The 14563-nt window shown below is 38.9% G+C and overlaps 1 protein-coding gene across 1 annotated transcript in view; it reads left to right on the forward strand.

Annotated features, from left to right (window-relative positions):
* ZNF488 (zinc finger protein 488) overlaps positions 1-9765 on the forward strand; it is a 40281-nt gene extending 30516 nt beyond the window's left edge. The window contains exon 3 of the mRNA XM_074233087.1: positions 5261-9765. Coding sequence (XP_074089188.1) covers positions 5261-6438 — 1178 coding nt within the window. The 3' untranslated portion in view covers positions 6439-9765. The remainder of the gene's footprint in view (positions 1-5260) is intronic.
* Positions 9766-14563: the final 4798 nt, after the last annotated feature.

Consider the following 14563-nt stretch of genomic DNA (forward strand, 5'->3'; position numbering starts at 1 on the left):
ACACTAGTTGTGTGACTCTAAGCAAATCACTTAAAAAAATCTCTCTGCCTCAGTTTCCTTAAATTTTAATATGCTGCTGAATTGTACTGATCTCCCAAGATTATTCTGAGGATAAAATGAAGTAATATTTATTTGAAAAGTGCTTTGCAAACCATAAAATTCTATACAAATACTAGCCCTTATCAAAATAGCACCAATATCTCCTTTGTTTTTATTATTATGGTTGCTGTCTCTTATTAGGCCCTGTTTATCTCTCTTTTACATATCTCCTCCCTCTCTATGGATACTGTCCTTAATACCTTTTGTATCAGTCTCAAGACACCCTACTTGACCTCTAAACCTCCTAACTTAGAGACCTGGGAGCTACCTCACATTCCCATCTCCTCTATCCAAGACTCATCTACTCAGAAATTCTTAATCTTATTCTTAAAATCCAACCTCTAAATCTTTAGATCATGAAATGTCCACACTTATTCCTACCAAGTCAATTTGTTTTTATCATTCCAATGGCTCCTCAAGTCCTTCTGCAGTGAAGCCCTACTTCTTTGATTAGAGGAGACATGACAGTTGGCTTCTTCCTATCTTGCCCGGGTGAAGATCCCCTATGGTTTCTCCTTCTGTTCACTACTTCCCAAATGCACTTTCCTATATGCTGAACACTAAAATACATTTGATAGATACATCATTCAAATAGAAGCTCCTGCTTGTTTTTTTAACTTCCTGCTCCATGGATTAGGTACAATGTCAACAGAAGACTCTGTTTCAATGGAGTCTAAGAACTTGGGATCTTTATTTCTTCTTTAGCTGTAAATTAATTTATAGAGTTGCTTCACATCCTTTCCCTGTGGTATATTCCCCCAGATTTCTCCCTCTACTTATGCTATTTAATAGCCTAATAAATAATTTGTCTTTAACATCTTTCTTCTATAAGAGTATGTGGTTTTGGGTGTTTTGTTTGTTTTGCTACTTAGTGGTTTCATTCACATGATATGGTAAACTCATCTTTGCCAATGGCCTATCTTGTCTGGATTCATCTGATTCTGGCTCCCTAAAACCTAGTATCTTAATCTCAGGGCATGTTCATATTGACGCTGCAGTGTTTTCACAACAGTACATTAGGCAGAGCAAATCAGAGGGTTAGAAATATTGAGCTGTAGCTCAACCATTTTCTGCTCAATATTCTGGTCCTCTTCATGCTCCTTTGTAGTAGTTCTTAATCAAACAACTTCATTAAGCATCTTACAAGATAACACCTGTGCTAGTCCATTAGGGATACAAAATCAAAACCAAAATAATGCCTGCCCCCAAGGAGCTTATATTCTAGGGAGAGGAGGAACACATACACACACACATGTAAATATATGTGTGTACAAATATATGTGTGTATATATATATATATATATGTATATGTATATATACAAGAATGAGGTAAGATAACATTGGGAGGGAGAGATAATAATATTTGCAAGGACCAGGAAAGGATTCATGGAGAAATTGACTCTGGAGTTGGAAACTAGGAAATAGATAGGGCACCAGAATTGGTATATGTATAGTTGTGTGATTTTCAAATCATTTTTCAAATCATTTCATCTCTCTTAGCTTCTATATACTAGTTTAAAACAGGGATAATAGTAGCTCCAAAGTATCTACCAGAATTGTAAGAAAATATATTTAACATGCTTATAAATTTTAAAGCGCTATATACATTTTATAGGCAGGATAACAATACTACCACCGCCAATAATGGTTTGCACTTATATGATACTCTAAGATTTGTGAAGTGATTTCCAGATGTCTCAGTTTATCCTCTCTGGGAGGCAGAAATTATTATTATTGTTATTATTATTATTATAATTATTATTCCCATTTTATAGTTGAGTAAAATGAAGCAAACAAGAGTTAAATGGTTTGACTAAGTTAATTCAGCTAATGGGTTATCTGTAGCTGGATTTTATTTCAAACCTTCCTGATTCCAGGTCCAGGGTCATAATTAATAATAATAGTAATAATGATGATGATGATGATGTTAGTCCTTTATATTAAAGAAGACCACAGCATTAGGTAAGTGATGGCACATCTTGCGTATAAGATTAATTACAGTGAAGTGTCATTATGCAAAGACACCGTTCTCACTATCCCATGTGGCCTGACATGGTTCCTATTGGTTGGTGATCAATGGATGATTTTGACCTTTTAGGGTCAAGTCTTTCCTGTGTCACTGGGGCTCTTGGACAGTTTGGTACTGTCTCTCTGTGGTGTTATCATCAATATGGTAATTTTGTGGAGATAAACTTTCCACAGTATAGTAAAACCAACCTGTCTTTCCATGGTTTGATAGTCGTATGGTAATAGTTATGGTAATAAACTTATGACAATATGGTAAAGCTAACCTGATACTTAATGATCTATTCTATTCAGTTCTGCAACTATACCCCTGTCCCCCCTCCCCTCAACCCTAAGACTTTGGTTTCCCGGAAGTTTCCTGGTGGAACTTGGGAATAATGCAGCCAGATTGCTAGTGTCCATTGTTTATGGTTATCCTTGAACTTCTGACTTTTATTCTTAATTAATAAAAAAATTGGCAAATGCTTTTGCTCTGGTTCATCTTATACCAGTCCAAGAATTTTACCTCTAGCAGTACAATACAAATGCTTCTGGCCCTCCCTCTTAATTATGGGCCAAGTTCCAAAAACCAATAAAACAGAACTGGAGTCCCATTCCATTATTCCTTGCTGGGGCATCCAGGTGACTCCGACCTGCTTTGAACACTTTCATTCTTTTTACAAGTAACTAGGATACCTAGCTATTACTAACATGGAAAGTATGTTGAATTGGCAACAGAGGACCTGAGTTTGTATTCCATTCCTGCCAATTCATAACCTTGGGTAAATCATTTAGTTTCTCTGGACTCAGTTTCCTCATCAATAAAATGAGGGCGTTAGACTAAATGTCTTCTAAGATTCATTTCATCTCTTAATCGATGATTCCATGAAACTATCAATCCAGAGATGTCAAGAGGTGGAAATGAGAAGGAAAAGAATTGCAGGTATAGTGGACAACCAGTGTGAAGACAGAGAGGTTTGTAATGGTATATGGTGGGTGTAGAATAACTGTACTAAGGAAAGGTACAATGGGACATGGTTAGGAAGAATTTCTTTTTTAGGGTTTTATTTTTTTTCAAGGAAAATGGGGTTAAGTGGCTTGCCCAAGGTCACACAGCTGGGTATTTATTTAAGTGTCTGAGGTCGGATTTGAACCCAGGTACTTCTGATCCAGAGCTGGTTGCTCTAGCTACTGCGCAACCTAGCCGCCCCTTAGGAAGAACTTTAAGTACAACAAAGGAATTTGTCATTGACTTTGGAAGTTACAGGGAGGCCCTGGAACTTGGTGATTTGGGGAGTTTTAGGTATTAACTTTAGAAAAATCAACTATATGCATGTTAGATTGCAATGGAGAGAGACTTGGGGTAGAGACCTGAATATGGCAATTCATGGAGGGAAGTTGATTTATGTGAGAAATGTCAGAGATATAAAACTATAAGATTTGGACACTTACTGGAGACATGGTGTGAGTGAGAATGAAGTCTCACTTTCGACAAAGACTTGAGGTTGCAACCCTGGAATAATAGTGCCCTTGCCAAATATAGAGATGTTCATAAGAGAGATAGGTTTGATGGGGAAGAAAATGAATTCAGTTTTTGAACATGTGGAGTTTGGGATGCCTATAGGTCTTATAGGTGGAAATGTTCACTAGTTATTTGGTAACAGGGGACTGAGGTTAGGGAGAAAGTCTAGGGTTGTATATATACTGCAGAGAGGAAAGACCTCGGTATAGAAATGATAATGAGACCCATGGGTGTAGAGGGAACATAGAAAGAAAAAGAACAAAGTCTAGGAAACAGCCTTAGAGTCTAAAGGTCTGCATAGCAGGGAACATTTCTTTCTAGATCTCTCTATTTAACACTGGGCCCAGTGACACTTACCTTGACTTGCCTAACACTGTCAACTTTTTATTAGACAACTTAAAGAATGGGATGTTCTGGCTGTTTTATTTTCTACCTAACTGAAGATAAAAAAGAAACCCTTTAGATCATAATGTGTACCCTTTCTTGTTCTCCTTTTTTTATTCTATTTTATTTACTTATTTATTCACTTGGTTTTTGCAAGACAATGGGGTTGTGACTTGTCCAAGGTCACCCAGCTTGATGATTATGAAGTGTCTAGGGCTGGATTTGAACTTAGATCCTCCTGACTCTTAGGACTGGTGCTCTCTCCATTGTGCCATTTAACTGCCCCCATTGTCCATCTTTTAAATGCTATTAATTTGATTTTCTGCCTTAGTAAATACAACTTGATGAATATAAGTTATTTTTCTAAGTTGATTTTAGATAAAAGTCTATGATTGTTGTATATGATGGGAGATACTGATAAAGGCAAGTGAAATGGTTGTATAATGATGCCTCCTCCCCTGAATATCTCCTAGAAGTTATTTTAATAAAAGTCCTAATATCTTATATTCTTATATCCTTTTTTTCCTCCAAAAAGTGAGATTTGAGCAGGGAAAGAGGAAGGGAAGGGAAGAGGGATATGGATTAAGGGTTTTCGTTAGTTGTATGGTTGTAATTTGTTTATTTTGGTAGAAGTGCTTTTTGCTAATGATAACAAGGATAGGAGACTGAGAGAGGCCTTTTCTCTGATACATACTGGCTGAGTCTCTCAGTGTCTCAGGCAACTATCAAGGTAGTAAACTTCAGATTAATCATTCATAGGCAATGGTGGAAGTGTTCACAGTGATATTTGCCTATACTTCATGGGTCTAGCCTCTTTTCAATCTCTCCCCACTGCTCCATAGGTTGCTTAAGCCATACCTTTGTTATTATTCTATCTTTCTTTGCAAGGTTCCTATATATTATTGTCTGTTTTCTTTTTTAAATATAGAGATACAACCTAAGGATATAAAACAATTTACTCAAGCAAGCAAGGAGATGGTATACATGGGCATCTGTGTATCAGTTCTACCATATCTGTGAAATATGGGAACCTCTTAAGTAGCTAAACATCAGGGGCTAATATTTCCATTATCTTATCTGGGGAAAATTTCATGTAGTAAATTGAGGTTTATAGAGTGAGAGAGAGTAGGATACTGGCCTTAGTGAAAACTGAGTCTATGGGACAGAAAAGTAATATCACATTATACTAAATGATTCATATTCTGCAAAAGAACCCCTCGTGAAACAATATTTGTTTTGTTCTCTACCCAGACTACAGATGCCCAGAATGCAGCCACCCCTGTGAATGTGAACACTTTTATCTCTCGCACATTTGCTTCCTGTGTTCTCCTGGGAAAGACCCTTTGGTGATGAGCTCTCCAGACCCCAAAGCTTCCCATACCAGGGATCTGGACCAATCTACCAACTTCCACAACCTAGCCAGAGACCTGGAGGTCAAAATGACCACTCAGAAAGATCCTCTTCATAGCCCTTTGCCTGAAAAGAAGATACAAACCAATGAAGTTGAGCAGAGCCAGGTCCAGAAGATGGTGTTACTGGAAAAACCCAACCACTTGAGGAAGGTACTGCCTTCTGTTCCCTACAGCAAGGAGGATGGAGGGGCTGAGCATGTGTTGTCAGCTGCCATATGGAAGCTCAACCCAGTGAAGCAGTCATCCAAGAGAGCCCCCTGGGACCAGAAGCCCAGTGCTTTCACTGAGGTCAAGAGACTAAAGGACAAATTTTGGAGTGAGAGAGCCAGAGAAGGGGACCAAGACACTGACTCAGGCCAACTTGGCAAAGAACAGCAACCAATGGATTGTGTCCTGAGTGGAACAGGTAGTGCTTTCTCCTTTGTGTGGCCTGCCCGAGCCCTGGGTGAGCTGGGGAGCGCTTTCAGCAAACCAGTCAAGTATCTGGCCCAGAGAACAGCACTAAGCTCCCAGATCCCAGTCAGCAACTCGGCAGAAGCCCTGGGGGATCTGTCAGGGTTCATTAACACCATGGATGCTATGTGTTGCGGAAATCTTTTGAATTCCAAGTTTTCCATCAGTGATTTATGCAACTTGCAAATGTTACAGGAATGGACTCCCCAGAGTAACACTTTTCCATATGCCTCAGAACTGTGGCCAAAGCCAGTAGCTCAGTTACACATATCTCCATCATTGTCGTCCGTCTCTTCTGCCCCATCTTCCCCATCTTTGACTCTCCTGCCACCCACCTTCACATCGTTTGGCATGGCTACCCAGAACTGGTGTGCAAAATGTAACCTCTCCTTCCGTATGACGTCTGACTTGGTTTTCCACATGCGATCACACCACAAGAAAGAATACTCCTCTTCTGAGGTGCAGGCTAAGAGGAGGCGGGAAGAGAAGCTTACCTGCCCAATTTGCCATGAGTATTTCCGAGAACGCCACCATCTATCCCGGCACATGACTTCTCACAATTAGAGGTGCAGCCATGGACTGACTCAATCACTTATACGGCTCTGTTGATGAAGGGAGGAATGGTCTTAGAATTCCTTTCTTGAGGGAAATGTCTATTTACAATGACTGATAATGCTATCTTTCTGCTCAAAGATAGCACATTTGAAGAAGATCAGCTAGGTTTGGTCTTAGTTTGAAAAAGAGCCAAATCATTGAGTCACAGAATTATCTAGTTTAAGGGGAGTTTAGTGGTCATTTTATCTAACCCTTACCTAAAAGTCCTTGTTAATATATATTTTTAAGGAATGAAAATAGTGAAAGGAAACCAAGATTATTGTTAATTCTCAGTTATTATACTTTTCAGATCTGTGTGTTGGTATAATACAGACTTTGTAACATTTTTAAGGGTGTGAATTATTTGAACTATCCATGTAAGAAATGTCATCTCCATGTCCACTTCCTGTTAAGGCATTAAATTCAACATAGAGAGGGCAGAAAAACAGCACCTACTCTTTCTCTCCCTAAAATATTATTTGCATTTAAGTCTGGAAAACAAATGTATTCAGGATGGAAGAGAGTTGTGAAAGAAAACAAAATCTCTTAGAGACTAGTTGGATATTCTATTCCAGGGACACCCCCTTCCAATTTTTTTCTCAACAATCACAGAAAGCAACACTTTACCCAAAGAAATTGTTCCATCCTCACAAACAACCCTTGTTGATATTACCATGTTTTTTTTTTTTTCTATTTACAGCACTCTATTTTTCCTTACTGGGGACATAATTACATACAGGGGAACAGAATTACCCATAATCTCTAACTCAGGACACAGTCCTCCATGAAAACCAAATGCATCCTGGGTGAATGTGAAAACATCCTAATTAGGGGGCAGCTAGGTGGCACAGTGGATAGAGCACCAACCCTGGAGTCAGGAGTACCTGAGTTCAAATCTGGTCTCAGACACTTAATAATTACCTAGCTGTGTGACCTTGGGCAAGTCACTTAACCCCACTGTCTTGCAAAAAACAAATAAACAAAAACAAAAAACCATACTAGTTAGATGACTTTATATTTGCAAAGATGCATGACCATCCAGAAATAGGAAGGGCAGAGGGATGCAAGCAAAATAAATAAAAATAAGAAACCTGGTCAAGCAAAGGTCCTTACAGATCCCTGCTATTGCCCTTTACCAGAGTGTGGTCTCTATTCACTATGGACTCAGTGAAGTGAGCTCTGGGGCTTAAAATCCTGCTTTTCTCTTGTCACATTCAAAAATGCTTTAGAACTTGCTGCCATTCAGGTGTGTGCATCTCCAATAATGTTGGGCTTATGACAGGTGGCATGTCTGCAGGCACCTGCTGTACGACTTGGGGATTCTTTTATGTGTTATTTGACATGCTTTTTTCCTTTAAAGAGCACGACCCATTTAAATCACTCATTGGGATAAACTTTCAGTCATTTGCAGTCTGGATAGATGCCTGAAGACTCAGTGAAATTTCCATATTTAAGGTTGATTTTAATTCATTTCAACAAATGTTTCTTAAGATCTTACTAAAATGCGAGACAAGGATACACGACCATAACTGACCACTGAGAAATGGAAAGGGGAGAGGGTTGCAAGAGAAATAGGTAAAGAAAAAGTGAAGAAACCTGACTGGAGAATGTCCCTAGTATCTCATGAACTGGTCAGGATCCAGAAGAAACAGGGGATGTGGTTAGTCAGTGGGAATCCAGCCAAAAATGAGAGGCTCTGCCTTCAAGGCACTTCCACTGACCAGAAAAGGGAACCTACTCAGTGTGTACCCAGATAATTAAAAACAAAACAGTTCAATTAATTTCATGATCTCTAGGCTATAGGCAATGGAGGGAATCAGTACAAATCTCATGTACAGGTGAGGTAAAAATGTACTCCAGAAATGAAGCATCATTTATACAAAAGCTCAAAAGTACCATTTACTGGGAGCAATTAGATCATGCAGGGGAGTGATATGAAATGCATCTTTATACAAGATACACCCCAGAGCGTGTTGCTGGTGTTTATAACTCAAAGTGCACTGGTTTCAACGTAGCATAAGCTGGCTGGTCATCATTAAAGAAGATACCATGTGAGCCTGTGGACAAATTGTTCCCTCTAAGGCTCCGTCTATTTCTAGGAGACACATTTTAGAAACTGCCAGACTTCCTGAGTGCTTTATTAATTAATCTTCTACAACATTACCAAGTCTGGTACTTTGACACAAATAAATTTGAGAACACAGATGGCAAATCCTCAGATTTCAATGATTTGTGAATTGGCCAAAAGATAGTAGGGCAATTTTAAAATTTTCCCTTAAGTGATTTTTAAAAATAGTTGTCTCTTAATTTGGTGGTTTGTTATTTTGACCAATGCAACCAATATTGGTAAAGGTTGAAACATCAGCTCTAAAAAATGATACACAACACGCTCACTACTCCAAATTACATTGTTAATATTTTTTTCCATCATTTTCTTAAATCTAGACAATCCAGAAAACCTCCAATAAATCAAACCTTGGCTAACAGAATTTTCCAGCTTCTCCGGTCTAAATGTTCACAGCGAACATCTATCAAAAGACTTTTGTGAACTGCTTTGAACTGTCGCCAGTATATCTCTGAATCTACATTTTTAGATCATTCCTGATGATTTCAATGAAGATGGCAAGTTGTTTTATCAGTGATTTGAAGGAATTATGAAATTGTCAATGATCAAAACAGCATCTCCTACATATGGCTGCTTTGGTCAAAATGTCAAAGTAGTTAAATAATTTTGTCTTCAATTTCTCTATCTTGTTTGCTTCCCTAGTCCCCAAGGTATTAGTGTCCAAATGCTATCTTAGGTCATTCAACTTTCCCATACTACACAGACACATCCACAGCTGCCAAACATCTCCTCTTTTCTTATCTTTTTCTTACTCTTTCTTCCTTCAGTCCTGAACTCACCTGCCTCATTCTTTTATTAGCTAACTGGCTGATAGCTTTATGTATTACCTACTATGTCAAATTTATAAATTAACAGCTTATATCTCACAGGATTGGGGTGAGAATAAAATGAAATAATATGTAAAAAATTGCAAATCTCAGCACTGTATAAAATGATAGTTTTTCATTATCATCATTATTATTATTTATGCTAGAGTTCTAGATGACATCTAACCCTTTCAGTCATAAATCTAAATCTCAGGGGGAACCACAGGTTCTGATAAGTGAACCTGTTTCCTTATCTTCCTAAGACTTCATGCTACTCCTTATATCTCTTTGCCTCTCTCTCTCTCTCTCTCTCACACACACACACACACACACACACACACACACACACACACACACCTCTATCTACCTATCCTTCTACCAATCATCTATCTATTCATCCATCTACCTATCTTTCTATTGCTAACACACTTGTTCTATATCTAATATCTATCTATGATATATCTCTTGCTAACATTGATGTTCTCTATTGGTCTATATTTATCTATGATCCCTATCTGAATCATCTAAATTCTCTATTGTCTACCTAACATCTTATAATCTAATTATGATCTGTCTGTCTATCTATCTGTCTGTCTGTCTGTCATCTCTTGCCAACATCAATGTTCTATAGCTATCTAAAAAGCTATAATCTCTCTCCAACATCTATGTTCTAGAACTAGTTATATCTATTTTCCTATCTATAGCTAGCTATTCATTCAACCTTCTATCAACCTCAGTTATCTAGCTATGTACATTTAAGATCCTATAATCCTATTTGGTGTTGGTGGTCACTCTTTCAGTCAATAGTCAAGGAAGCCTTTAAGTCAGGGAGACTTTCCTGAGATCTATCAAATCATACCATATGAATAGCCACCCCCACCTCATATTCATTTTATTCATAGAGAAAGTGCAATTTGGAACTCACCAAAATGCATGCATCATGCCTGATCTCCCCCCTTCTTGGTTTCTGAGAGCCCTATCAAATTTCTCTCAATATTGGAAAGAAAAACTCTTTCCATCTTGGATTTTCAAAGTTTGCCTGAACATGCAAATACTCTGAGAGAGAAACTTGCTGTCTGCGGTGGATGGTAGATAAGCACTTTGTACTAAGAAGGTGTTTGAAAAATTGATAGAGCAAATCCATTCTCTTCATTTTGCGCCACTGTCACTGACTGAGCTAGCTAACTAGGATGGCAAAGCAATTAGAGGGTAGATCGCATTTGTCTGGTCTGATACCAATGAACTGTTCAATCAACTAGTAACAGGACTCATAGACATGCTGAAGCAGATGGACATGTCCTCCTTTCTCTTCTTTCTCTTCAAGAAATGAAGTCCCTGGCAGCAGCCAGAGGGTAGAGTGGAATGTCTACTGTTGCTATGGAAACTCTGGAGCAATCGTGGATTTGCTGAATTTTCAGACTGCCTTTAGTGTCTTTCCCTCCCTTGGGTCATTAGCATAAGAAGGTGGCTGCCACCTGTGACCCAGGTGTTTGCAAATGGGATAATGACTTCCAAGAGTTCTAGTATAGTTATAACTCTGACTGTAGGAACAGTCATGGACTCAGCTTTGTGATGCCCAAGAAAGATTCATTTAGTTCCAAGGGATGATAAGGAATGTTACCAGATAGCTATGAGAATGAATAGATTTTAATTTGTGTCCTTAAGGTTGCCCTTTTCCATCCATGATGCTTTGGGGGACTAAATGGCAGCCAGATGCCATAGTCATTGATGCTGTGAATGTGAGAAGAATCTCCCATTTTTGTATCCATGTAACCCATGATAGCTAGTTAATTCTGTATGCTTAATTAGTTAGGATGATGAGAACACTGAACTAGATAGACATCAGGAAACCAGAATGTTGGCCCTGAATTCACTGTTTTCTTATCACGTAACTTCTGGCAAGTTGCTTAAGTATCTTATGTCTTCGATTTCTCCTTTTAGCAAACCAGGTTGAGAATAATGGGTTGTTAGGGCTCCTATCATATACAGTCCATGTACAAACTCACTGGGTCTAGGGACAATTTCATTCTTTCTACCTGTATTTTTAGCATCTGACATTTAAAGAAAAGAAATAAGTATTTATATAGTAACCTACTCTGTCAAGTGCTTTTTACAAATATTATCTTACTCCTCACAACAATCCTATAAGGTAGGTTCTATTATTATGAGGAAGATAGAAGTTGAGTGACTTTCCCAAGGTCATGAACTATGAAAGCTAGGAAGTATGGGCTGCTTGACTAGGTGTCCACTATTCTGTACCCTGCACCATGAGCAGCCTTTCCTAATAATTACTAAACAAATTCTTGTTGATTGGTTGATTGGTAGGTTCCCTTGTCTTCTCCTCCCTACACCCAATATCCATTTACTTTTTGCTTACATGACTACAGGGAGATTAGTAATTATCATTCAGTTATGCAGTGCAATGTAGAATCAAACTGGGCTACTTATAAGAGGAGGCACCTAGACACATTTGCCGGGTAAATACTCTATTTTATGCTGTTTTACATGCCCTACCCCATCTGGGCTCCAAGCTTCAGCTACTCCCTCTCACTTGCTGATTCTTGATCCACAGTCTGATTCTTTGAAATATATTTTGACTGTCTACATCAAATCCTAGATGAAACTCTCTTGTCAACATTTCCCACATGAAAACGACTTCTATCCACCCAGGCTGAAAGTAACCCCAATAAGGCTCACAAATCTAGGGGCAATTGATGTCCCTTTTGCCCTAGCATCACCAGATTCTGACACTGTTCACTGTTCACTATTTGTCCTTAATTCCAGTTTGGTCCTTGTTATTCCCATTCAACAAACATTAGTGACTCCTTATCACCTTCACAATTCAATACCAAATCCTATGCTAGGTTTTCAAAGCCTTCCATAATTTGTCCCCTCCAGTCTTCTTACATCTCCCTCCTCAGGACAGTGATGCTCATCTCCTTGGTGATCCCCACAATTGGCATTCCATTTCCAGTTCCTGGTAACTTCCACTGGCTATCTCCCATACCTGAAACTCTGTCTCTACTCATCTTGGCTTCCTGATTTTTCTGACTTCCTTTGAGTATAAACTACAGCCCAACATTCTGTAAGAAGGCTTTCCCAGTCCTCTATCTTTGCACTTTTGCTTTGAGATTACTTACAGATTATTTTGTTTATATATTGTTTATATATAGTTCTTTGCATGTTAGCCTTCCTTCCTCATCTCCCCCATGGAAATATGAGTTCCTTGAGGGGAGGAAAGTTGTTGTCATGACAACCACATGAATTGGAGTTGAGTGAGGGGGGGACTGTGCTAAGTCACCAGCCTCACTTTCTCCTCTGGAACCATCTGGGTCCAGTGGCCAGATATAAGTCAGGAGGACAGGAGATGATTCTTCATGAGAGCCAATAAGAGTTAAGTGACTTGCCCAAGGTCAAAGCAAGTAAGTGTTAAGTGTCTGATGCTGCATTTGAACACAGGTCCTCCTGACTCCAGGGCTGGTGCTCTATTCACTAGCTGCTCAGGTGTCCAATAATTGCTCAGTGACTAACACAGCCATACCACCTACTGGAATAACTTCTTTTAATCTTAGTACCATTCAATTCCATTCTGTTCCATACTTTTTGATTTCATTGCATGCAGACATTTTGTTAGTTGCTGAAAGCACAAAACCAAAGGTTTTTAAAATTATCTTTTTTGGGGGGATAGGCAAAGTATATACAGCTAATTAAATACCAGATCATTTCAGACCAGAAGGGCTTCCAATCAGAAGAGGGAATCCACCTGAGGTGAACCTTAAAAGAAACTGAAGATTCTAAGGGGCAGAAGAAAGGAGGGTATGCATTCTAGACATGTTGGGCAGCTTGGGCAGAAGTACAAAGGGAGAAGTGACCTATCTTTGCAATGGGGTCAGGCTCTCCTTATTCCATGCTAAGCTCTACATAATTTCAAATGAAGTTTCTAGATAAATAGGATTGGGGGGGAGGAAGGGAGGGTTTGATTTAGGGGAACATGAGGAGAAGTGTATGATCTAGTTTGACCAGATGTAATAAGGGTGATCTTTGCCCTATCTCTCTGAACTTCTGCCTCTATTCTGTGGATGGTGATGATGTTCGTCCTTCATTCTCAAAGAAGACCGTGGCATCAGGGAAGGTGACAAACACATGAATTGGATTGAGTGAAGGAGGTGCTGTGCTAAGTCACCATCCTTACTCTCTCCTCCAGAGCCATCTCTGTCCAGTGAATCAGGATGGCTGGAGATGGCCCTGGATATGAGGTAGTCTGGGTTAAGTGACTTGCCCAAGGTCACATAGCTAGTGAGTGTCAAGTATCTGGGGTTGGATTCAAACTCCCATCCTCCTAACTCTAAGGCCAGTGCTCTTTCCACTGTGTCACTTGATGCAGTGTGAAAGGACTCACCATAATTCCATGTTGATTGCTTGTTGCTTCCTTCCCATGATCTTATCCCCAGCTTGTTCTGATGCTGACTAATGAGAACTATAAATTTGTCAGGAAATCAGTCAACAAATATTTATTAATCTGCTATGTATCAGAAGTTATGTCAAGTCCTGTAGATACATAGAAAGGTAAAAATTAGTCCCTGTTCTCAAGGAGCCTGAATTTGGGGAAGGGGGAAATTATCTTATGTTTATTTTATTTAAGGTTGCTAAAGGACTGTTGAAAGTCACCTTGCCATTTTTATAGTCCTTTAATGTTTGCAAAATGCTTTGGAAACATGATTTCATTTGATTCTCACAAACATCTTGTAAAGTAAGTACTACAGCTGTTATCTCCACCCCTAATGGATGGGACCCGCAAGGGACATATGCCAGCTGTTGGAATCTAGGTAAATCTCTTGAATTTTCAGTGCTCTATGAAACATTCTAAGAGAGATAGTAGAAGGGCCAATCTGTGTTGGGGGTGGGAGTTTCCTCTTCCAGGAATTCTTTATATTAATATTATTAGTCCTTATCCCTAAGTGTATCTAAATCCCTAATCCTATCCCTATCTCTAACTGAAACTTTAACTCTATTTCAACAGACCAGGAAACTGAGACTGAGAGAGAATACCTAAAATCATACAGCTAATAAATACCTAACACATGAGTCAAATACATATTTTCCTGATTCTCTCCAACATATTATCCACTACGTCACCCTGACTCTCAGTAATAATAATCATTCT

The sequence above is a fragment of the Macrotis lagotis genome, chromosome 4 (genome assembly GCF_037893015.1).
Source record: "Macrotis lagotis isolate mMagLag1 chromosome 4, bilby.v1.9.chrom.fasta, whole genome shotgun sequence".
Taxonomy (NCBI): Eukaryota; Metazoa; Chordata; class Mammalia; order Peramelemorphia; family Peramelidae; genus Macrotis; species Macrotis lagotis.